General features: G+C 41.4%; 1 protein-coding gene across 1 annotated transcript in view; it reads right to left on the bottom strand.

Annotated features, from left to right (window-relative positions):
• Positions 1–13,832: 13,832 nt before the first annotated feature.
• Positions 13,833–26,293, bottom strand: part of LOC139373140 (F-box and leucine-rich repeat protein 13) — a 30,273-nt gene continuing 17,812 nt past the window's right edge. The window contains exons 10-20 of the mRNA XM_071113280.1: positions 24,906–24,958; positions 19,507–19,607; positions 17,340–17,469; positions 16,310–16,408; positions 16,045–16,165; positions 15,435–15,597; positions 15,219–15,338; positions 14,999–15,125; positions 14,840–14,923; positions 14,330–14,700; positions 13,833–14,217 (exon numbers count right to left, since the gene is read on the bottom strand). Coding sequence (XP_070969381.1) covers positions 13,995–14,217; positions 14,330–14,700; positions 14,840–14,923; positions 14,999–15,125; positions 15,219–15,338; positions 15,435–15,597; positions 16,045–16,165; positions 16,310–16,408; positions 17,340–17,469; positions 19,507–19,607; positions 24,906–24,958 — 1,592 coding nt within the window. The 3' untranslated portion in view covers positions 13,833–13,994. The remainder of the gene's footprint in view (positions 14,218–14,329; positions 14,701–14,839; positions 14,924–14,998; positions 15,126–15,218; positions 15,339–15,434; positions 15,598–16,044; positions 16,166–16,309; positions 16,409–17,339; positions 17,470–19,506; positions 19,608–24,905; positions 24,959–26,293) is intronic.

The following is a 26,293-nucleotide window of genomic DNA, read 5'->3' as shown; positions in this document are numbered from 1 at the left end:
CAGTAAGAACATTTGTGTTTGTGTTACGCACCAAAGCACCTTTTTTCAGAAAGGATGACGGATTACTCTAAGCTTATTTTCTCATTCCATTATCCTTCCACTCAACAGTTACCATGGCACCCAGAGACTGCTCTGACCACATGGCCAAGGGGGAAAGGAACAGTGGGGTCTACCAAGTGACCCCTGACCCTAAGAATGTAACCATCGCAGTGTTCTGTGACATGGAGTCTCATGATGGAGGGTGGACCATCATTCAGCTCCGTCAGGATGGCAGTGTGAACTTCAACAGGACATGGGCTGAATACCGGACGGGCTTCGGTAACATGAGGGCTGGGGAGTTCTGGCTGGGCAATGACCACATCCATCTCCTGACCCGACACAGGGAGATGGTCCTCCGGGTGGAGCTGGAAGACTTTAACAGAGTGAGGGAGTACGCAGAGTACAGGCTCTTCCGTGTGGCTGGCGAACGGCTGCGGTACCGCCTGTCTGTGGGTGGGTACTCGGGCACGGCGGGAGATGCATTTCAATTCAGCAAGAGTTACAACCACAACAACAGGTTCTTTACGACTCCTGACAGGGACTATGACCGCTACCCTTCAGGGAACTGTGGGGCTTACTACGACTCAGGCTGGTGGTTTGATGCCTGCATGGCTGCCAATCTCAACGGGAGATATTATGTGGGAAAGTACAAAGGGGTGAGGAACGGGATCTACTGGGGGACGTGGCATAATATATCTACAGAGTACTACCCAACAAATGACAGACAATCTTTCAAGACTGTCAGAATGATGATCAGGCCGAGAGGCTATGCAAAGTGAGCTAAACAGCTGGCTCTTCGTTTGGCGTACTCAGCTGTTGCAATTGTCAAACAGCGGGGCTGGGAAACCCTATAAGGCCTCAGCAATTTTTCAATGGATCCGCGACATAAACAGGAAACATGTATTTTTTTGGGAGGAGCACTGTTTATTAATGTGCAAATGCAGACATTCAGATTGTACTGCTGTTTCATATTTTGGGTGTTTATAGTGGTTGTTATTTAACAAGCAGTTTGAATATATTGTATCTTATTTACTCTTTTAAATATTATAGTGGGTCAACCCCTACATCTTCTTGATTTCTTGACACAGTTTTTTCCCCCAATCGCTTTGGTGCTATTTTCTCAAGAATGTGGTACATTTTCTAAAATTTTTGAACAAAACTCCAAACTGCTAATACATATAACACAGCAAGTATTTTATTCAAAACCTTTTATTGTGCATTCATTTTGTTTGGAGACATCTTTCACCACACAACCATTGAGCCAAAATATAAGTTTACAGTGAAATATCATGATAACATTGATTTAATCACCAAAATACAACATAATGATATCTTCTCAATTTAGTTGTTTTAACAACCAGTTAATTAAATAGAAAAATATGCAAGGTACATGGTCCAAAATTGCCCTTTGAATGTAATATGCTACAGTACTGTAAATTACAGTACGTTACACTGTTTTAGCAGAAGGTAATACATTTGCACTACCCATCACAATTGACAAAAAATCGAATTTCCATCATTTCTATCCAATGTGTGATCAAAAGTGTGATCAACTTTCAAAATCATTGATGCAAAAAAGAAATATATTGTTCAGATACAATTACAACATGAACTCAGCAAAAAAAGAAACTATTTTTCAGGACCCTGTCTTTTAAAACATAATTCGTAAAAATCCAAATAACTTCACAGATCTTCATTGTAAAGGCTTTAAACACTGTTTCCCATGCTTGTTCAATGAACCATAATAAAATGAATGAACATGCACCTGTGGAACGGTCGTTAAGATACTAACAGCTTACAGACGGTAGGTAATTAAGGTCACAGTTATGAAAACTTAGGACACTAAAGAGGCCTTTCTACTGACTCTGAAAAACACCAAAAGAAAGATGCCCAGGGTATTGTTCATCTGCGTGAACGTGCCTTGGGCATGCTGCAAGGAGGCATGAGGACTGCAGATGTGGCCAGGGCAATAAATTGCAATGTCCGTACTGTGAGACGCCTAAGACGGCGCTACAGGGAGACAGGACGGACAGCTGATCGTCTTCGCAGTGGCAGACCACGTGTAACAACACCTGCACAGTATCGGTACATCCGAACATCACACCTGCGGGACAGGTACAAAATGGCAACAACAACTTTCCGAGTTACACCAGGAATACACAATCCCTCCATCAGTGCTCAGAGAGGCTGGACTGAGGGCTTGTAGGCCTGTTGTAAGGCAGGTCCTCACCAAACATCACCGGCAACATCGTCGCCTATGGGCACAAACCCACCGTCGCTGGACCAGACAGGACTGGCAAAAAGTGCTCTTCACTGACGAGTCACGGTTTTGTCTCACCAGGGGTGATGGTCGGATTCGCGTTTATCGTTGACGGAATAAGCGTTACACCGAGGCCTGTACTCTGGAGCGGGATCGATTTGGAGGTGGAGGGTCCGTCATGGTCTGGGGCGGTGTGTCACAGAATCATCGGACTGAGCTTGTTGTCATTGCAGGCAATCTCTACGCTCTGCGTTAGAGGGAAGACATCTTCCTCCCTCAGGTGGTACCCTTCCTGCAGACTCATCCTGACATGCCCTCCAGCATGACAATGCCACCAGCTATACAGCTCATTCTGTGCGTGATTTCCTGCAAGACAGGAATATCAGTGTTCTACCATGGCCAGCGAAGAGCCCGGATCTCAGTCCCATTGAGCACGTCTGGGACCTGTTGGATTGGAGGGTGAGGCCTAGGGCCATTCCCCCCAGAAATGTCCAGGAACTTGCAGGTGCCTTGGTGTAAGAGTGGGGTAACATCTCACAGCAAGAACTGGCAAGTATGGTGCAGTCCATAAGGAAGAGATGCACTGCAGTACTTCATACAGCTGGTGGCCACACCAGATACGACGACGGACTGTTACTTTTGATTTTGACCCCCCCCCCTTTGTTCAGGGACACATTATTCAATTTCTCTAAGTCACATGTCTGTGGAACTTGTTCAGTTTACGTGTCAGTTGTTGAATCTTATGTTCATACAAATATTTACACATGTTAAGTTTGCTGAAAATAAACACAGGTGACTGTGAGAGGACGTTTCTTTTTTTTGCTGAGTTTAGGTGTACTGTAATCAAATTAAACAAATTCAATTAATTAAATAAACATGACATTTAACATAGACTAGTTTGCATCAAGGATGTCTTGAACGTTTGGCCAAAGGTTCTCATTGACATCCCTGTAAATATCGTCATTGTTAATCCACACGGGAAAAAACCTTTTGGCTTGGTGAATATAAGCACTACCGGTCAAAAGTTTTAGAACTCCTACTCATTCCGGGGTTTTTCTTTATTTTACAATTTTCTACATTGTAGAATAATAGTGAAGACATCAAAACTATGAAATAACACATATGGAATCATGTAGTAACCAGAAAAGTGTTAAACAAATCAAAATATATTGGAGATTTTAGATTTTTCAAAAGCCACCCTTTGCCTTGATGACGATAGCGTAGGTCTGGATTGATGTCAATGCATGCCTCATCCACGGCATGGAGGAGGGTGGACACTCATGGGGATGGTGATCATACACCTTCCTCCTGTATCGTAATCATATATTGTATTTCACTGTATTGTAGTCACTTTAGATAAAACCGTCTGCTACGTAAATGGCATATATTACTGAATTACAGTACTGTATTGGCCAATGCAATTTTAGTAAAGCAGTGTGAACCCCCCTCCACAAAAAGAGGCCAGCGATTTTGGATACATGTACTGTATAGGGGAATTTATTACATACAGCACATCTCTGAACTTGTCAATATCATTTTTTTTTTTTTACCTACAGTGAAGTAAAATCATAATAGTTATCATCATAATAGTACATTACAGTATATCATATCATTACAGTATATATCACAAACATACATTTCCATTATGTAGTTCTCAAAATCTGTTGTAGACAAACCAGTGTAAAATCTATCGGTTTACCAATCGGTTAAGTGATTATCAATCAATAAGAGCAGTCGGATTGAGTAATAGTAAAATGTATTTCATAAAATGAGAAGGCAATCATATCAAAAGTAATGTGAGCATTGCATTATGAAAAGCAATTACTTTATATGAACATGTATTGCAATATGTAACATGTATTACTAGATTCAACATTGATTAAGTTGACTAAATGATTTTGTGTGTTGTACTTAGGGAATTTAAAATGTGCTTAGAGTTTTGAAACAACGGCTTTTTTAAGTATCTGTTTTGACATTTGTACTAAGCGTTGTGAAAATGTACCACATACTTGTGAAAATTGCACAGAAGGGATTGAATTATTTTTATCAGTGGGTCTTGGAAAAGCCTGCTTTGTTGGTACAATACTGCCACATAGTGTTCTGAAACGAAACACCACTTTTTTATGGATTAAAATGGAACAATTTGAATCTGTGGAAAAGATGTAGATTTCCTGAAGTAATATATGATAAGATACCTTATTATCTATGGTATGTAAGGTAACTGTGTGAAAGTATTGTTGGAAAGCGGTTTCGTAGAAGTCTTTCGCCTGTGACGAGAAATAAAAATACTCAGAGGGTGGTCCTGTATGGCTCAGCTGTTAAAGAATGGCGCTTGCACTGCCAGGGTTGCGGGTTAGATTCCCAGGACCACATCAAATGTATGCATGCATTGCTGTAACTCGCTTTGGATAAAAGTCACTGCTAAATGGCATATATTATTGTAATGAAAAGATGCAGAAAGACTTTTTCGTTGTACTGGAATGATTGATGATTGTTGTAATGTTTTTTTTTATTCTCAGTCATTTTTACGGGAGAAAATGTAATGCGGTCAAAAAAACTTAACTTAATTTCCTTTTTTGATGTGTTCAGTCTCTTGACTTTCTATACAAACATGTTTGAACTAAGCCCAGGAAATGAAGTATACCTATTAATCTTCTGATTCAAATACCTACTACAGTGGGGCAAAAAAGTATTTAGTCAGCCACCAATTGTGCAAGTTGGTGGCTGCTCTAGAGGAGATCTGCATGGAGGAATGGGCCAAAATACCAGCAACAGTGTGTGAAAACCTTGTGAAGACTTACAGAAAACATTTGACCTCTGTCATTGCCAACAAAGGGTATATAACAAAGTATTGAGATAAACTTTTGTTATTGACCAAATACTTATTTTCCACCATAATTTGCAAATAAATTCATTAAAAATCCTACAATGTGATTTTCTGGATTTTTTTATCCTAATTTTGTCTGTCATAGTTGAAGTGTACCTATGATGAAAATTACAGGCCTCTCTCATCTTTTTAAGTGGGAGAACTTGCACAATTGGTGGCTGACTAAATACTTTTTTGCCCCACTGTATACAGTGCGAATTTTAGCGGGTAAATCTTGGTGGGGCAAAAAAAGAAAATGTGGGATGCATGCCAGCAAAGCTACACTACACAACACTAAACAAATCATGAATTGCACTATAACGGTGACAAACGGTGCACACAAACTGTTTGGGCCTATATAAAGCTGTCCCAACAGCAGAGTCTCAACAGCAGTCCCAACACCTTACCACTGCTACACCTGGATATTAGCAGAGCCTTGTCTGGCAGCGAAACAGTTCATTCAGCTTCATTTACTGCCTTTAAAAAAAACATAGCTGATATGGCTGACTTGCTTAAACAAATGTGGTTTCTACTGACAATTGAAATGTGCAAACTATGGCATAAGGGGACGACAAGCGGATAAGAGGCAATCTGTAATTTCAATTAAGACATTAATGAGCGAGCTAGGACGGACGTAGTCAATATAACTATTAGTTTAGCACTTTTGAAATGTACAGTGACAGAATTCAGAACATGGGCCATTCTTACAGTGTTCTCCCTGTACACCAAGTCAGAACCATAGGATAAATAAAGGGGTCATATAAGCAGACAAAGAAATCTCTTACAATATTCGATGATTACATCTCTCAAAAACAGGTTACAGGCTACATGTGCACCACCAAGTCAGAACAGCAGGCGAAATTAAGAGGTGAAAATAGACCAAATTATTATGGTGAGGCACATGGGCTACTAACAGCTTACTACACAACATACACTTAGTATTACTTTCTTAGCTACAGTATGCATATCTCCCTGGCATATTACATCATTTATGGAGCAGCATACAAGACATTGTTGGACTCACATTTTTGGACATTTTTGGACCTTGTTGTGCTGTGCTCACTTGAACAGGAAGGTGGCACTGTCTGTGAATTCTGTCATCATACTTTGTCATCAAAGTCTGTCATTCTCTGGATTTATGGTGTCACGGCTCCTCCTCTGCAGTGCAGGGGCGGTTCCTCCTCTGCAGTGCAGGGGCGGTTCCTCCTGCAGGCAGAGGGTCGTTAGTGATTGGAGTCACCTGGGCTCAAAGTATTTAAACTGTTTCACTAATCACCATTGTCTCTCTCTCTCTGCTCCTCCAGGTATGATCCTGTTTTGTTTGTTCCTTTGTAGTTTTGCATAGTTTTCACGCAGTCATTCACACACACAGATTCATGCATCCCTGCACTTTACATACACCTTACATTATGATACTTTCACACCTCATTCCCTTTTCTTTGTTTAAAGTTAATAGTTTTGGTTTACAATAAAGAAGCTTTTTGATTGGCCTATACCTGTTGTTCACGTCCCCTCATTTTTGCCACAGGCTATGAGCCGGCCTGAGACAATGGTGCTTTCAAGACTGGGAACTTGAAAGCACCAAAAAAAGGTTGAATCATAACTTCTGTGATCTTCAGGTCCTAGCTCTAGAAAGAGGCAGAGTTCCCGATTTTACAATTCCGAGTTGGAGGAAAGTTCAAAACGTATTTTCCCAGTCATACCTCGTTTTTCCCCGAGTTCCCAGTTGTCTTGAACTCACTAAAGTCAGATTTTGCAGTTCCGAATTAACAGTTTTGAGTGCAGCACAAATCATGCTCCATTGGCAGCATGGCCAATGTTGAATGTTTATCATTTTAAACTTGGAAATGAGACCCTTAATCTTATACATGGGACCACACAGCCACTCCACTGAATAGCAGACTAATGGTTGCTTTGCAATGCTTGCAGTTAGCCACTGATTCCTCCCAAACCATTCATTGTTGAATTTGCGATTTCCAACTTGTTGTGTAATGGACGATGAGCATTAATACGTTTTATCTGTAATTTCTCTTCATTATGACAAGGATTAAAAAAGGATTTGCCAGTAGATTGTCACCATTATTCATGATGATGACTGCTAGCTAAGATTTTCAGTCCAATCAAAGGTACTGTAGATATACTGTGATTTGACTTCATTTTATTTGTGGTCAATGACCTTGAGCCTTCTTGGATGGGCACTTCTAATGTAACTCTTTGGCAGCACCCAAAGGGCTAGAATTCTTTTGCTTTACCCTTAGACTTGGTGGTGATGTTGTATCCCCATGAGTGACAGAACACTGAGCCAATCACGACGCAATGCTCCATATTTTCTGCTGGCTTGCCCCACCACCATTGAAAGCACTGAGCTATGCTGAAACGCCTCCATTTTGGAGCTGCCTTATTCAAGAAAACAAGAGACCAACTTTGTATGTGGCTCAATAATTTATATATATTTTTTACATTGTTTGCAAACTGATATGTATTAATGCCAAAATAACATGAAAAACAGGCAAGCTATAAATGTGGAGTTCAGAGCCCCAGCTGCCCTGAATGACGGGTCGCCCCTGCTACTATATATACTTCTCTAAACACTATCACACTATCCAAATGTGTCTCCTGTGTGAGAAGCCAAACAGTCTCTACCAAGAGGTCTGGCTGCACCCTATAACCATAGTCCCAAATCCCGCGATTCCCTCTCAATCACAACATTGGTGGCAGCAGTGGGATAATATATCAGGTCTTCTTTGTTCGTCTTAATTTGGAACTAAGTTAACATTTACACAAACTGAAAAGTGAAAGTCTTAGGGTAATGAGTCTGCAGTAACGAACAGGTAAATGAGCCTCTGGATGGCAATGTTCACGCCATCCTTCAATTATCTGGGACTACATTTCCAAACACCCAGAGATATTTTAGTGAGCCTCCTGGCCCATTCACTAGATGTTTTTGATAGAACAAGGGCGTAGTCATTAGCCAATTCTGTTTCAAAACGTTATATAAACGGAAGCATACTGAACGAAACTGGGAGGGACTTACATTAATGTGTCCAAAAGAAACGTGCAACTGTTTGGACTAATGATTACACACCAGGGCTAGAAGATTACCTAATTAAGGAGTTGGAACCTTTTACATTCTATGGTTGGAACCTGTCCTTGACCAAAATAGTATTGTCTTTCAGTAGGACGTGGAGCGCATCAAATTGTTTCTTATTTCTACTCAACAGTAAGCACCCCTCGTGCGATGTTTATGTTCAGGATTGTTTATGGTCGGTGACCATGTTGTTCTGCGAACCAATGTGTCGGTCTCAGACTTTTACGTTGGTGGTCCCTGGCAGCATGTCCAAATAACCATAACTCTTCCTTGCTGATTCAGAAGGTGTTCTCGACCTCTCCCTGCGCTTCAACCACGAAAGAGGTGAATAAGCACTCGAAGCAGTGGACTCTAGTTGTTAACCCCTTTAGCAAAGTGCGGGTTCAGCGCCAATGTAACATCTCCATACGACGTATAGACCCGCACGCTTTCCCCGAGGCGAACCGGGCCTTCATCACTATTCACGGTACCAGCGCAGATCAGGGCGTCAAACAAGACAACTTTCAGATGCTCTACGATGACCAAAACAAGGAACTGTTTATCATGTCCAAGAAAGTCAACAGCAACGTGACAGTTGAGCTGACAACTCTCATTAAAAGTGGTGCGTGTTTTGGTTTGCTATGTTCAATCATGAGTTTAGAGCCACGCATCATGAATCAAAGTAGGCCAATCAGAGAATAGCTCTTAGTTGTACTAACTGTACTAGGATCAGACTGTCAGCTGATGCTCATAATTACATCATTGATCTGATGACCCGTAACCAAGCACTTCCCCTCCCTCTTATAAAACCAGTGATCAGATAGATATCACATGTCCTACTCTGTGTGTGTGTGTGTCTGTATGTCTGTCTGTGTCAGACCTTTACATCACCACTCAAGGAGAGGGCAATATGCGTGTCAAGAAGATGGAGTGTGATACCTGAAGGTTGAAGACAGAGAGTGGAAACTGTGTTGCACGCAGTCAAAATAAATATGAATGGGATTAAAGCTGTACTGTCAAGATAAATATGAATAAGATTATAATGTGACTAAAACTACAGCCACGTCGTCTTGTTATAATGCCGGAGCCCCTTCTCCCTCTGAATGCAAGTATAAGGAGGAGACAGCTGAGCATAAGAAATAATGATGGCCCCACCCAAAGTCAAATGGTTCTGGCCTCATGTAGCTTTCTGTGATGACATGCATTGCCAGCTTTAACCCCTTACCTATATCCCAAGGCTCTTATAGATGTGAAAAGATTAGATACCAATAAATTCAAAGTTAGAAACTCCTAGCCTATCCGTGGGCAACATACACTACATGGTAAAAAGTATATGGACATCTCATTCCAAAATCATGGGCATTAATATGGAGCTGTTCCCCCCCCTTTGCTGCTATAACAGCCACTCTTCTGGAAAGGTTTTCCACTAGGTGTTGGAACATTGCTGGGGGACTTGTTCCATTCAGCCACAAGAGCATTAGTGAGGTCGGGCACTGATGTTGGGCGATTAGGCCTGGCTCGCAGTCGGCGTTCCAATTCATCCCAACATTTTTCAATGGGGTTGAGGTCAGAGCTCTGTGCAGGCCAGCCCAGTTTTTGCATACTGATCTCAACAAACCATGGTGATCTTAGGCTTGTATGCGGTTGCTCGGCCATGGAAACCCATTTCATGAAGCTCCTGACAAAAAGTTATTGTGTTGACGTTGCTTCCAGAGGCAGTTTGGCACTCGGTAGTGAGTGTTGCAAACAAGGACAGACGATTTTTACATACTTCAGCACTCAACAGTCCCGTTCTGTGAGCTTGTGTGGCCTACCACTTCGCGTCTGAGCTGTTGTTGCTCCTAGATATTTCCACTTCACAATAACAGCACTTACAGTTGACTGGGACAGCTCTAGCAGGGCAGACATTTGATGAACTGACTTGTTGGACAGGTGGTATCCAATGACGGTTCCACGTTGTAAGTCACATAGCTCTTCAGGAAGGCCATTCTACTGCCAATGTTTGTCTATGGAGATTGCATGGCGGTGTGCTAGATTTTATACACCTGTCAGCAACGGGTGTGGCTGAAATAGCCGAATCCACAAATTTGAAGGGGTGTCAACATACTTTTGTGTGTATATATAGTGTACAGTTGAATTCATAAGTTAACATAACTTGTTTTAGCCAAATACATTTATACTCAGTTTTTTGTAATTCCTGACATTTAATCAGAGTAAAAATGTCCTGTTTTAGGTCAGTTACGATCACCACTTATTTTAAGAATGTGAAATGTCAGAATAATAATAGAGAATTATTTATTTAATATTTTATTACATTCCCAGTGGGTCAGAAGTTTACATACTAATTGAGTGTATTTGGTAGCATTGCCTTTAAATTTTTTACTTGGGTCAAATATTTCAGGTAGGCTTCCACAAGCTTCCCACAATAAGTTGGGTGAATTTTGGCCCATTCCTCCTGACAGAGCTGGTGTAACTGAGTCAGGTTTGTAGGCCTCCTCGCTTGCACATGCTTTTTCAGCTCTGCCCACAATTTTTCAATCTTTACTAACGACATGCCACTAACTTTGAGTAAAGCCAGAGTTTCTATGTATGCGAATGACTCAACACTATACACGTCAGCTACTACAGCGACGGAAATGACTGCAACTCTCAACAAAGAGCTGCAGTTACGTTTCCGAGTGGGTGGCAAGGAATAAGTTAGCCCTAAATATTTCTAAATCTAAAAGCATTGTATTTGGAACAAAACACTCACTAAACCCTTAACCTCAACTAAATCTTGCAATAGATAATGTGAAAATTGAGCAAGATGAGATGACTAAACTGCTTGAAGTAACCCTAGATTGTAAACCGTCATGGCCAATGTCACGCCCTGGCCATAGAGCGGCTTTTATTCTCTATTGGTTACGCCAGGGTGTGACTAGGGTGGGCATTCTAGTTTCTTTATTTCTATGTTTTCTGTTTCTATGTTTTGGCCGGGTATGGTTCTCAATCAGGGACAGCTGTCTATCGTTGTCTCTGATTGGGAATCATACTTAGGCAGCCTGTTTTTCCACCTTAGTTGTGGGTAGTTGTCTTTGTTAGTGGCCTGTATAGTCGAAGTAAGCATCACGGTCGTGTCCTTATTCTTTGTTTTGTTGGCGACATTTATAAATAAATGCTGCACCTTGGTCCGGTCTTTTCTACCATGACGACGATCGTGACAGTCAAAACATATTGATGCAGTAGTAGCTAAGATGGGGAGAAGTCTATAATAAAGCGATGCTCTGCCTTAACAACACTATCAACAAGGCAGGTCCTACAGGCCCTAGTTTTGTCGCACCTTGACTACCGTTCAGTCGTGTGGTCAGGTGCCACAAAAAAGGACTTAGGAAAATTGCAGTTGGATCAGAACAGAGCAGCACGGCTGACCCTTGAATGTATAGAGAGAGCTAATATTAATAATATGCATGTCAATCTCTCCTGGTTGAAGTGGAGGAGAGATGGACTTCATCGCTACTTTTATTTATTGACATGTATACCCCATAAGACATGCCACAAGAGGTATCTTCACAGTCCTCAAATCCAGAACAGACTATGGGAGGCACACAGTGCTAAATAGAGCCATGAATTCATGGAACTCAATTCCACATCAAGTAACTAATGCCACCAGTAAAATTATATTTAAAAAACAGATGAACACAAACATTGGCGCACACACACACACACGATATACATACACATGGATTTAGTACTGTAGATATGTGGTAGTGGTGGAGTAGGGGCCTGAGGGCACACAGTGTGTTGTGAAATCTGTGAATCTATTGTAATGTTTTAAAAATGGTATAAACTGCCTTAATTTTGCTGGACCCCGGGAAGAGTAGCTGCTGGATCCATAATAGATACAAATCCAAATAGTCATAAATATTCATGATTCATTCAGGATTATCTGTAATCATGGTAACATCCACATTTAATGTAGAAGTGTTTAGAAACATTATTCTTACTTATAATAAAAGTGACTCCAAAATGACACATTATTTACCATTAATTTCTTCTGGGCACAAAATAATCTGAAACACAACCAAAACTAACAGCAAATGCATCCAACAAGATTGTAGAGTCACAAGCTTGATGTAGTCATTGCGTGCTAGGGATATGGGACCAAATACTAAACTTTTGACTACTTTATTCATAAGAGGTGTCAATAATTTTGACACCTACCCTTTTGAGGAAAACTTTCAGAGGAAACCTATTACTTGTTAAACAAAATATCTTTCTCTGAGATTGTATTAGTATAACATACATTTCCCCCCAAAATATTACATACAATATCACTCAGTATTTGATTTATTTTATGACAAGGAAAAATCTGTTGTTTTGACCCTGATCAAGGCAGTTAACCCATTGTTCCCCTGGCGCCGAAGACATGGATGTCGATTTAAGGCAGCCCTCCCGTACCTCTGATTCAGAGGGGTTAAATGCGGAAGACATGGATGTTGATTTAAGGCAGCCCTCCCGTACCTCTGATTCAGAGGGGTTGGGTTAAATGCGGAAGACATGGATGTCGATTTAAGGCAGCCCTCCCGTACCTCTGATTCAGAGGGGTTGGGTTAAATGCGGAAGACATGGATGTCGATTTAAGGCAGCCCTCCCGTACCTCTGATTCAGAGGGGTTGGGTTAAATGCGGAAGACATGGATGTCGATTTAAGGCAGCCCTCCCGTACCTCTGATTCAGAGGGGTTAAATGCGGAAGACATTTCAGTTGAAGGCATTCAGTTGTACAACTGACTAGGTATCCCCCTTTCCCTTCAGTTATTATTGCTCATCTTTATCAAGGGTGCCAATTTCTTACCCAAGCAAACGGTCTACAATTGATTTCTGTTCTCAATCTATTGTTTTAGAAGTGAATAACATGCCTGAAAGTAAAGGCTATGCTACATATGTGATAACGGAAACTGCAGGCTATATTATATGTCTATATACAGTTGTAGCACATGATCATGGTTAGTAGAGGTAACTCAGTCATGTTTCTGCTTTACGAGAGGGCTCAAGCAGAAATATAGTGGCATGCTGGCAGCCAGGCTAGTTCAGTCATTGTCTTTGTGGTCATCAGCAGAGCTCTTAGATTGAAACACTGAACAACATTCAGGTCTCACATATTCAGTCAGTTGAGCTTGAAGTCTAACTGGACTTTTGAGAAGTTCAGAGACTGCTGTGGTTAGTGTGTGTGCAACAGTCAAAGCAAGAAGAACTCTTTAAGACTTTCTTACCACAGGCTAGAAACTGCAAAATGTACAAAATAGGTTTGGGGGGATCAATTTACTGCAAATAAAAAAAACTGGGAAAAGTGTTGACAATGACAAATAAATCTAATCATATTGAGGACATTTATTTTTTAATGATTATTTCCAAGCTAAAATTGTTTTCTGTATGATGTAATTATGAAATTCAATCATCTGTCTTGTGTTGCAATGCATAGAAGAAAGCTTTGAAACAGTATGATGCAGAAGCTTTGCATTAATGTATATACTGTATATACTGCATAAATGTGTATATACTGCATAAATGTATATACTGCATTGATTCTCAGATACAAAATATTGTTTTCTGGTTATTCATCTTTGGCCATTCCTTCCCGTTGCTTGATATCTGAGCTAGAGTTAATGTAAGGTGCAGTGTATGTGTTAGGGATTTGATTTACCTTAGATTGTGAGGCGGTGTGTGTGTACTGTATAAACTAAGTCGTTGTGCGTTTGTTTATCTGCATGGACTGTGTGTGTATTCATGCTGTGTATTCGTAGTCCTCTCCACAGGCCTTTATCAAATTCCTCTTTTTGTTGTTTCTTGGTGCTGGCTCCTCTTCTTCCCAGGTGTCCTGGATCTTGTCGGGTCGTCCGATTGGCTGCAGCAGCTGGCCAAGACTGTCATAGCCGAACCAGTAGGGGGCGTCATCGTTACTGTGCTCCCACTTCTCAACACAGGGCTGGAGCCTCAGAGCCGCCTGCCTACACACACACACACACACACACACACACACATTGCTACTGTGCTCCCAGTGTTACATCTTTAGTTTCTAGACATTTCATTTCAGTTGAAGTGTGTGTATGCGTGTCTTACTTGGATATTCCCCTGCAGTAGACCATGTTGATGGTGTTGAGCTGTGGGCAGCCTGTCTGTAAGAAGCGTGGTGTGCGATCAGTCAGCAGAACACAGCCACTCACATCCAGCTCTCTCAGGAAGTGACGCCCTACTGTCAGGTACTGTACCGCCAGGTCTGTCATCTGATAGGGGAAGTGCATAGACAATAGGCAAGATATTTTGGTAATATTGTTTGTTTGTGTGTGTGTGAATACCTTTGGGCAGCCAGGCATGCGTAACGTGACTATAGTCCTGCAGTAGAAGGACAGAGCCTTGATGGCCTGGTCAGATAGAGCTACACAGTGAGACACGTCAATATACTCCAGACCTCTCGCCTGCCTGCAGAACTTCTGCTTTCACAGGGAGAACAGGAGAGAGAAGAGGAGGAGGGTTACTTTAAGAAGTGAATTCCTTTAACACTCTTTCAATGAGGTGTCACAGACAGTCAAAAGGTACTGTGCAGACTGCAGAACACAAAGTAAACAGTACCTCTATGCCAATGTCAGTGATCCAGACACACTCAGAGGCAACCAGCTTCTTCAGGCCAGGGTTCCCACCTAGAGCAATCAACCCCTGAAAACACAAGTTGTGTTGGAGTGTTTTAGATAGCTAACTGTAATACGACACGGCAACGTATGGGAGCATTACCTGGTCCATGATGTTGCAGCCACTGATGTCCAGAGAGAGGAGAGAGGAACAGCTACTGAGCCACTCCAGACCAGAATTAGACAGGTTATCACAGTAAGACACACTCAGGTGGTTCAGCTTACTGCACCTGTACACACACACCACGCCAGTCTGTCAGTGTGTACAGTACTTGTGTGTAATATATGCGTGTGTGTGCGCGCAAGTTTTTATATGACCTTACTTTTGAGCCACCCTCATGATAGCTAAGTCGTTGATGCGGCTGCAGTTGCTCAGATTCAGCTCCCTCAGTTTAGAGGCAGAAGGCCCCTCAGTCAGGTACCGCAGCCCCATGTCACTCACCCTACGAACACACACGAGCGCACACACACAAGCAGTCAGGTAGCACAGCCCGATATCATCTAACGTAGAGAGACAGAACACGCGTACATACACACACCTGCTGCAGTGTGAGATGTTGAGGTAGACCAGGTTTTTGAGGGCGCCCATAGACTTTAGGCTGGAGTCAGTCATTCTAGGGCAGTCAGCAGCATGGAGTCTCGTAAGGCCTGGAGAGCTACGACACAGAGCCCTCCAACTGATGTCTGACATACGACTGTTACCTACAAAAACACAGGGACAACTGTAATAACACGCACCATAACAAAGAAAGTGTGTGTGTTGATACTGCCCCTGAACCATTTGTCTTACATGACTAATCACATCCTCAGAAACAAACTGACCTTCTCCTTTGGCTGAAGAGCTATAATGATTGGCTAATCACTTAACAGTGACTTGTGCCAGATACAGCACTGTATAAGGCCAAGAGTTAGAGGATAGCAAAGTTTCAGGGTTGACCAACTACATGACCTGCTGGCTGCTGCATCATGGTTTGAAGTCACAGACCAATCACATGAAATGAGGCCTAGCGCCTCACTCAGTTACCCAATCAGAGCTCCTGTAGACGTCACCCTGGGAACAAGACTCACCACAATGATTGTTGCCAAGACAAATAAAGAACACTAATAGATAGACATGGAACATGACACAACTCAGGCACACACACTCACCATCAACACTGAACTTGGAGAGGTTGGCCACCTCAGCGATGGCTTTGAAGGCGGAGTCTGAGAGATGGGGCGTGTCCCATAGGGAGATGGCAGACAGAGAGTGACACTTAGAGGCCAGCTCCTATTGGAAGAAACCAGACTAAGTGACAGGCAGAGGTCCATTCACTCATTAATGACAGGTAGCCAATGGAGGTTAAAAATATGGTCTTACTCCCAATCATTTTGTCCAGAACCTAAATGAGTTGTCTGGTAGCTCCATACGTACCAGCACACAGCTGTCTGACAGAGTAGGCATGTCATTGAAGACTATCTGCTGGAGCAGAGGGCAGCCCGCTGCTATGTACCTGAAACCTTCCACTGAGATCTGCTGGGACAAAACACCACACACAGAGTACATTAGAGAGTAGGTGGGTGAGAGAAAGATGGAGAGGGCCAGTGTGTACACTTTGTAATTTAAAACAAACAGGTTGGCTGCAGTCTCTCTCTCTCTCGGTCAATTCAATGGGCTTTATTGGCATGGGAAATGTGTTAACATTACCAAAGCAAGTGAGGTAGATAATATACAAAAGTGAAATAAACCATAAAAATGAACAGTAAACATTTTTCAAAACAATTAAGACATTACAAATGTCATGTGTGTATATATACAGTGTTGTAACAATGTACAAATGTTTAAAGTACACAAGGGAAAATAAATAAGCATAAATATGGGTTGTATTTACAATGGTGTTTGTTCTTCACTGGTTGCCCTTTTCTTGTGGCAACAGGTCACAAATATTGCTGCTGTGATGGCACACTGTGGTATTTCACCCAGTAGATATGGGAGTTTATCAAAATTGGGTTTGTTTTCAAATTCTTTGTGGATCTGTGTAATCTGAGGGAAATATGTGTCTCTAATATGGTCATACATTGGGCAGGAGATTAGGAAGTGCAGGTCAGTTTCCACCTCATTTTGTGGGCAGTGTGACCATTCTCTCTCTCTCTCTGCAGAGTACAAACACTCAACCAGCTGGAGTTGGACCAACGCTGGCTCTGGTGACTGTTGCAATCTAAAACCAGTGTGTTAGCTGTAGCCACCTCCTTCTCTCTTAGAGTCAGAGAGAGAACCTCTCTCAAATCCCAGTATCAACCTACAGACTTGTAAATGAGAGGAGCACGCAAACTGACTTCAGTACAGCAGGGTAGCAGAGGACACAGACGTGTTGGAGAAGAGAGGAGCACACAAACTGATCTGGATATAGTTGAAGCAGATAGAAGAGGAGACATACAGATCAGAGAGGACCATAGGAACTGACCTGAGTGCAGCCAGAGAGGTCAAGGTGGATGAGCTTGTGGCAGCCCTTCCCTGAGGCCAGGTACTGTAAGCCTTTATCAGTGAACCTACGGCAGCATGCTAGACTCAGGAACTGCAGGTTCAGACAGCTCCTGGACAGACAAGGGGGGTTTAAGATCAATATGTGAGCAGTACTGGGCAACAACTGGCTGTGTATTAGCCTCATATCCATACTGGATGTGCTCAAGGCACCTCTAAAGTTCCATGATTTGTATTGGGAAAGTAATACTCCAGAGTATTTCTAAAGCCAGTCTGTTATCAGCCTGATTTCACTAGTTCAAGTCTTCTCATAATCTTCAGTTTGTGAAGGTGTGCAGGTTGGATAGTGAGGATATGAATTATTATTTGACATCTGGCTGGGTTGCAGCAGTTGAACGACCAAGGTAGGATGTCAGGAAAGGGGTTGAGAGGGTTGGTGAGATGTGAGGTTGGCAGAGTTGTCAATTGACTGTGGCATCTGATTGGGAGAATCTTTTCTTTCGAAACCTAAGTTTAGACATTGTTAATCAAGATAAATCCCACAAGAACAGCAGAGATGAAGGGTGGACAAAGAGACAGAGAGGAGAGAAGGGAACTGCCATAGAGAGAGAGTGGTGTGTAGGAATGTGTTGACAGCAGCAGCTGAGGGTTGAAAGTCTTTGCAATTGAACTGAAATAAGACTATTTCTCCAGGTTAATTCTCAGCCAGGTCTGTGAAGCATTTTCACACTGCTAGGTTCCAATGATTTCTAATCTATAAGCTCATAATGTTTAAAAGAAAACTGAGCCTATGGAATTGCTTTCAGGTGTAACATTCTTTGGATACAAAGGATACAAATAAACATGGTCAAGGTCCTGCACACAAACATTTAATTTCCCTATTTCTCATTCTGTTTCTCTCTCTGTTCCTCTCAGTATTTCTGTTTCGTCGTGCCACATCATTCCACTACATCACTGGGATAACAGTGTTGGGTAATCCTTATGACATTATGACATGAGTAATAGCTGTGGCCTGGGATTTAAGTGACTATTTTCCATTCAAAAGAGAGAGAAAGAGAGGGGGGGGGAGAGACCCAAATGGTTTCGATTAGGAGATGAGAAAGACCCAAATGGTTTAGATTAGGAGATGAGAGAGAGAGAGAGAGACCCAAATGGTTTAGATTAGGAGATGAGAGAGAGAGACCCAAATGGTTTAGATTAGGAGATGAGACCCACATGGTTTAGATTAGGAGATGAGAGAGAGAGACCCAAATGGTTTAGATTAGGAGATGAGAGGGAGAGAGACCAACATGGTTTAGATTAGGAGATGAGAGAGACCAAAATGGTTTAGATTAGGAGATGAGAGACCAAAATGGTTTAGATTAGGAGATGAAAGAGACCCAAATGGTTTAGATTAGGAGATGAGAGAGAGAGACCAAAATGGTTTAGATTAGGAGATGAGAGAGAGACCCAAATGGTTTAGATTAGGAGATGAGAGAGGGAGAGACCCAAATGGTTTAGATTAGGAGATGAGAGAGGGAGAGACCCAAATGGTTTAGATTAGGAGATGAGAGAGAGAGACCCAAATGGTTTAGATTAGGAGATGAGAGAGAGAGAGACCCAAATGATTTAGATTAGGAGATGAGAGAGAGAGAGAGAGAGAGACCCAAATGGTTTAGATTAGGAGATGAGAGAGAGAGAGACCCAACGAGAGAATGAGAGATAGAGACAGAAGGAAAGACAGACAGACAGACGGGCAAAGACAGAGAGACACAGTACAGGCTCTGTCTGCTTGGGCCAATGGGTACTTCAGCACAGAGGGAACAATAACAGGCCCTTATAATGGCTTTGCTGACGAGAGGTGGTAAAAGCAGCAACTGACATTAACCCAACAGGTGTTTGGGACATGAAACAATAACTGCAGCCCAAATAAGTGCTTCACAGAGTTCAAGTAACAGATACATCTCAACATCAACTGTTCAGAGACTGTGTTAATCAGGCCTTCATGGTCAAATTGTTGCAAAGAAACCACAGGACACCAATAAAAAGAGACTTGCTTAGGCCAAGAAACACGAGCAATAGACATTCTACCGGTCGTGTTCTACCTTGTGTTCTAATGAAATGGGAAACATTTTCCATCACTGGAGTAGCTGTGGTCTATGGGTGTTTACCTGGAGAGCTCTCTGAGAGTCCCATTGGCCACATATGAGAAGGACAGGTTCAGGTAGAGCAGAGTGGGGCAGCCTTCTAGAATCATACACACCATCTCATCCTGGTGAAGGACAACACAAGGTTACATTTTATTCATACCATCTCTGTATTTACATTTATAGTGCCTGTGGTCCTATCACATATCACACATATTATAGCATTATATGACTATATAAGCATGCATAACAGCTCATAGCACATTACAAATGAGCCCTCAGAGTTCTTTATACGTCTCATAGACAGTGTTATCCAATCTAATCTAAAAACAAACAAGACCACTAAACAAACAACAATATATTTTTCATGGTACTCAGCTGTGGCCAAAGGCATGTAAAGAAAATCCCCAACAGCTGCAACCACCTAGATGAGCCTGGTACCCCTTGACTTAGTCCACATTTTGTTGTATTACAGCCTGATTAAAAATATATATTTTATCTCACCAATATACACGCAATACTCCATAATGACAAAGGGAAAACATGTTTTCAGAATTGTTTTCACATTTATTGAAAATTAAATACATAAATATCTAATTTACATACACGACAGTTCAAAAGTTTGGGTTCACTTAGAAATGTCCATGTTTTTGAAAGAAAAGCAATTTGTTTGACCATTAAAATAATATCATTATGATCAGAAATGCAGTGTCGATATTGTTAATGTTGTAAATGACTATTGTAGCTGGAAACGGCTGATTTTTTATGGAATATCTACATAGGTGTACAGAGGCCCATTATCAGCAACCACCACTCCTGAGTTCCAATGGCACATTGTGTTAACTAATCCAAGTGTATCATTTTAAAAGTCTAATTGATCATTAGAAAACCCTTTTGCAACTATGTTAGCACAGCTGAAAACTGTTGTTCTAATTAAAGAAGCAATAAAACTGGCCTTCTTTAGACTAGTTGAGTATCTTGAGCATCAGCATTTGTGGGTTTGATTTCAGGCTCAAAATGGCCAGAAACAAATAACTTTGGTCTGAAACTTGTCAATCAATTCTTGTTCTGAAAAATGAAGGCTTTTCCACGGGAGAAATTGCCAAGAAACTGAAAATCTCGTACAACGCTGTGTACTATTCCCTTCACAGAAGAGAGCAAACTGTCTCTAACCAGAATAGAAAGAGGAGTGGGAGGCCCCGGTGCACAATTGAGCAGGAGGACAAGTACATTACAGTGTCTAGTTTGAGAAACAGATGCCTCACAAGTCCTCAACTGGCAGCTTCATTAAATAGTACCTGCAAAACACCAGTCTCAACGTCAACAGTGAAGAGGTGGCTCCGGGATGCTGGCCTTCTAGGCAGAGTTGCAAAGGAAAAGCCATATCTCAGACTGGCCAATAAAAATAAAAGATTAAGATGCCTTGTTGATAGTGTTAAGAAGGCAGAGCAGCTATTTATTATAGAAGACTTATCCCTATCTTAGCTACTGATGTATCAACATGTTTTGACCATGACAATTTAAAATCCAAGCAGGTTAGTCACAACTTGCTAAATTTTCAACACTGGAGATCCCCAGGGGTGCGTGCTCAGTCCCCTCCTGTACTCCCTGTTCACCCACGACTGCATGGCCAGGCACGACTCCAACACAATCATTAAGTTTGCAGACGACACCAGAGTGGTAGGCCTAGACATCTGCTCTGGATAATTCCTGATTCTACCTGGATTATGTTGGTCCAGGCTTCCATTAAAGAACACCCTCTGTGTTTTATTAGACAGGTAACTCTTTATCCACCATATAGCAGGGGTTGTAAAGCAATAACACATACGTTTTTCCAACAGCAGACTACGATCAATAATGTCAAAAGCCCCAATGAAGTCTAACAAAACAGCTCCCACAATCTTTTTTTTATCAATTTCTCTCAGCCAATCATCAGTCATTTGTGTAAGTGCTGTGCTTGTTGAATGTTCTTCCCTGTAAGCGTACTGAAAGTCTGTTGTCAATTTGTTTATTGTAAAATAGTATTATTTGGTCAAACACAATATTTTCCTAAAGTTTACGAAGGGTTGGTAACAGGCTGATTGGTCGGCTATTTGAGCCAGTAAAGGGGCCTTTTATTATTCTTGGGTAACGGAATAACTTGAGCTTCCCTCCAAGCCAGAGGGCACACACTTTCTAGTAGGCTCTGATTGAAGATATGGCAAATAGGAGTGGCAATATCGTCCGCTATTATCCTCAGTAATTTTTCATCCAATTTGTCATAGGAATCAATACAAAACTTATTGTATGCCTTCTTATATACTATATATATATATGGCCTAGCCTTTGGAACTTTGGTTTTCCTAGATGTGGCTACTATATTGTGATCAAACCATCAAATCAACAAGGCTATATATGCTTAGTTGAATACACTGAAAACAAACTTGAAGATACCAAAAACTATTTAGTCCAATCAATGTTGCTAAATATCATGTGGCTGTCCATGGTACTGATTTATGTGTGTGTGTGTGTGTGTGTGTGTGGGCGGTGGGTGCACAAGTATTATTATTTTTTGACTCACCTTACTTGTAGACTAGTTGAACGGCAATGCCATCCTCCTCTCTTTCATGTTGGCAAAACGGTCTATGGCTCTGTCATACAGTACGCTTTTAGTTTTGTTGTCATAGGCTACCTCGCTAAAATCCTTGATAGCCTAACTTCCTAGCATGGGCAACAATGCACCAGGTAAGTTAGCTAGCTAATTAACGTGACTCTAAAATGGCCAGGCTACATATTGAACTTAAATCGTCTCAGGCCAGTGGCACACCATATTCATTTATGGTTAGATCAGAATTGCTGTCATAATCATTGGCCTGTCCAGAGACTTAAGTCAAAACCACAAGTCCAAATCCCCATCTCCATCCATGGCTTAGGAAAGGGACAATTTAGCAAGCTAGTTATTGCAGGACATCAACACAAACAGACCAGAAACTAAAATTATGTTTTGCTTAGGATGTGATTTGATTGGTGTGAAGCCAAATCCAAACTGGCCTCACTTGGGGGCGTTTTGCAGCACCAGGACAACCCACAGTTGAGCTTAGCTCAATTCTGATTAGCTAATCATTTTATAATTTGTTTATCAAGGGAAGCCAAATGCTTGCTGTCATCAATCAATCAAACGCTACGGCCGCAATATGTCATACTCTTTTAGCCCAGCATCAGACACATGGGCTACACATACTGAGAGAGAGGGGCGCTGTTTACCTCGCTCGGATGATTTCTCCAGTGAGATTCAGCCACTTGCGAATTGATGGAAAATTATGAAAACACAGAAAGATAAGTGATTATATAATTGTTGGTATTTATTGGTCAAATATTTGGGGAAGCCTGGCTTCCCTTGGTACCCATGGATACACACCACTGCCATAACAAAGGAGTTGAATACTTATTAACTCAAGACATTTCAGCTTTATATTTTGTATTAATTTGTAAAAATTTCTAAAAACATAATTACACTTTGAAATTATGGGGTATTGTGTGTAGGCCAGTGACACATCTCAATTTAATACATTTTAAATGCAGGCTGTAACACAACAAAATGTGGAAAAAGTCAAAAGGTGTGAATACTTTCTGAAGTGAAGGCACTGTATGTTGACAAAATGTTTAATGTAGAAAATGTTCATATTATTATTATAGGCATTGTGTTATTTAAAGAATGTTGTGTAATCAGTAGAGATGAATCGTAACTGTAAATCACAATATACGAGAAGCAACTGCACCCTCCACCTGAGCCCTGATTTCATAATCTGACTTCAACTCTATCTTTATGAGTGGTGATGAACTTCAGAACAGTGCCATTCCATCACTGCTATGGAGAGAATTAATGAAAAGCATATCAACTAAAGATGAAAGGGCGATTTGGTGAATTTTTTCCTTCTGTTCTACAGTTGGGTTTTGTTTCACTTCTGGAAGATAAGATAAGAGGGTAGTTTGTACCCGTGAGTAGACCTGGCCATTACTCACTTTAAAACGTCTTAGGGCTGCAATTCCGTTAACGGGATCAATATGACAACAGCCAGTGAAAGTGCAGGGCGCCAAATTCAAAACAACAGAAATCTCATAATTAAAATTCCTCAAATATACATGTATCTTGTACCGTTTTAAAGGTAATCTTGTTGTTAATCCCACCACAGTATCCGATTTCAAATAGGCTTTACAGCGAAAGCACCACAAACGATTATGTTAGGTCACCACCAAGCCACAGAAAAACACAGCCATTTTTCCAGCCAAAGATAGGAGTCACAAAAAGCACAAGAGATAAAATGAATCACTAACCTTTGATGATCTTCATCAGATGACACTCATAGGACTTCATGTTACACATACATGTATGTTTTGTTTGATAAAGTTCATATTTATATAAAAAAATTGGAGTTTACATTGGCGCGTTACGTTCAGTAGTTCCAAAACCATCCAGTGATTTTGCATAGCCACATCAATTTTACAGAAATACTCATCATAAATGTTGTTGAAAATACAAGCGTTACACATGGAATTATAGATATACCTCTCCTTAATGCAACCGCTGTGTCAGATTTCAAAAAAGCTTTATGGAAAAAGCAAACCATGCAATAATCTGAGAACGGCGCTCAGAAGAAAAAAAATGTATCCGCCATGTTGGGAGTCAACAGAAATCAGAAATAACATTATAAATATTCCCTTACCTTTGATGATCTTCATCAGAATGCACTCCCAGGAATCCTAGTTCCACAACAAATGTTTGTTTTGTTCGATAATGTCCATTATTTATGTCCAAGTAGCTACTTTTGTTAGAGCGTTTAGTACACAAATCCAAACGCTCGTGCAGGTCCAGCTGAACGTCGGACGAAAAGTTCAAAAAGTTATATTACAGGTTGTAGAAACATTTCATACTAAGTATAGAATCAATATTTTAGGGTGTTTTTATCATAAATCTTCAATAACGTTCCTACCGGAGAATTCCATTGTCTGTAGAAAAGCCATGGAACGCAGGTCGCGCTCATGTGAAATGCGCATGACCAGGACCTGGCTCTCTGCCAGACCACTGACTCAAAGAGCTCTCATCCGGCCCCACATCACAGTAGAAGCCTCATTCAAGTTTCTACAGACGGTTGACATTTAGTGGAAGCCTTAGGAAGTGCATCATAACTAATATCCCACTGTGTATTCGATAGGGCTGAGTTCAAAAACTACAAACCTCAGATTTCCCACTTCCTGTTTGGATTTTTTTCTCAGGTTTTTGCCTGCCATATGAGTTCTGTTTTACTCACAGACATCATTCAAACAGTTTTAGAAACTTCAGATTGTTTTCTATTCAAATGTACTATTAATATATTCAAATGTACTATTAATATATAAGACAAGAGGGTAGTTTGTACCCGTGAGTAGACCTGGCCATTACTCACTTTAATGTTGAAACACTCTGAAAGGTTCAGCTCCTGTAGGTTTCTGCATTCACCTGGGAAAGAGAGGGATACAAAGGTACAACCTTCTTAGAACAATTTAATATAGCATAGTAGAACCCCCTCCCACCCCTCCCCCAGCTTAGACAGGGCTTAGACTGTAGAGGGTTATTAAAGGTTTATGTCTCTTGAGCATGTTTTTGTCCAGCCTCATGTTTGTGTTTCTCTGAAAATTCCCTTCAGATATGGATTACCATAATTACATCAATTTACTTAGTTGGCAAGCAGGTTAGAACTAAAACACGAGTAAGTGTGTGTACATGTGAGTTTGTGTGACAGATATGTTTTTTTATCTCATTATCTCATAGGCCACGTCACGCCAACGGAATGACAAACCCCCATTCCTCCGAGGAGTCTTTTCATTTTTTTAAAAAACATTTAACATTTATTTAACTTGGCAAGTCAGTTAAGAAAAAAATCTTATTTACAATAACAACCTACCCCGGCCAACGCTGGGCCAATTGTGCGCTGCCTTATGGGACCAGATGTTATACAGCCTAGATTTGAACCCGGGACTGTAGTGACGTCTCTTGCACTGAGATGCAGTGCATTAGACCGCTGCGCCACTCAACAGAGCTAGAGACATCAACTCTCTTCCCCCACTCTCACTCTGTATACACTCAGTGGACAGTTTATTAGACACACACCCCCTGTTCACGAAAATGGTGTGCTACTGCAGACAGTGAGTCACATGGCCGTGGCTTGCTATATAAAGCAGGCAGACAGGCATCAAGGCATTCAGGTAGTTTCAATTGAATGTTAGAATAGGCAAATTGTATAATGCTCATCCACAGTACAGTTTTAGAAGTACTTAAAAAGGGAAGAAATTATTAAATTGACCTTACTATTGATGATAAAAATGATTTCCTCTCCCTCTCTCAGCCCGTCTGGCCTCCTCCACCTCCGTGAGTTTGACCAGTACAACAACAGCCTGCACTTCTTCAACTATGGCGTTCTAGAAGACCTCTATTTTCTGTCCCTGCTAAGGTTGGGGGGAAATCCCTGGGTCTGTAACTACAGGTGGGTAGTTAAATACTAACCCATTATGGGTACAATGCATTTGACCATTCAATGTGTCAATGTTTCAAAATCCCCTGTCTCTCGTAAATATACCATGAAATAAATAAATCAACATTCCAGCATCCACTACCTGGTGTACTGGCTACGTCTGCACCCAGGGGTGACCCACTCTGGCCTGCTGTGCCACCCCCCTTCCAAGCTTGGAGGAAAGAGTGTGGAGGACTACGTCCACTCCTACAACAGAGCCTGCGGCCAGACAGAACACAATCAGACACAATACGGCCCGAAAGATTACGGCCAGACAGATCCGG

The sequence above is a fragment of the Oncorhynchus clarkii genome, chromosome 2 (genome assembly GCF_045791955.1).
Source record: "Oncorhynchus clarkii lewisi isolate Uvic-CL-2024 chromosome 2, UVic_Ocla_1.0, whole genome shotgun sequence".
Lineage (NCBI taxonomy): Eukaryota > Metazoa > Chordata > Actinopteri > Salmoniformes > Salmonidae > Oncorhynchus > Oncorhynchus clarkii.
Note: the sequence above shows the minus strand (reverse complement) of the source record. Positions and strands in the feature narration are given on the sequence as shown.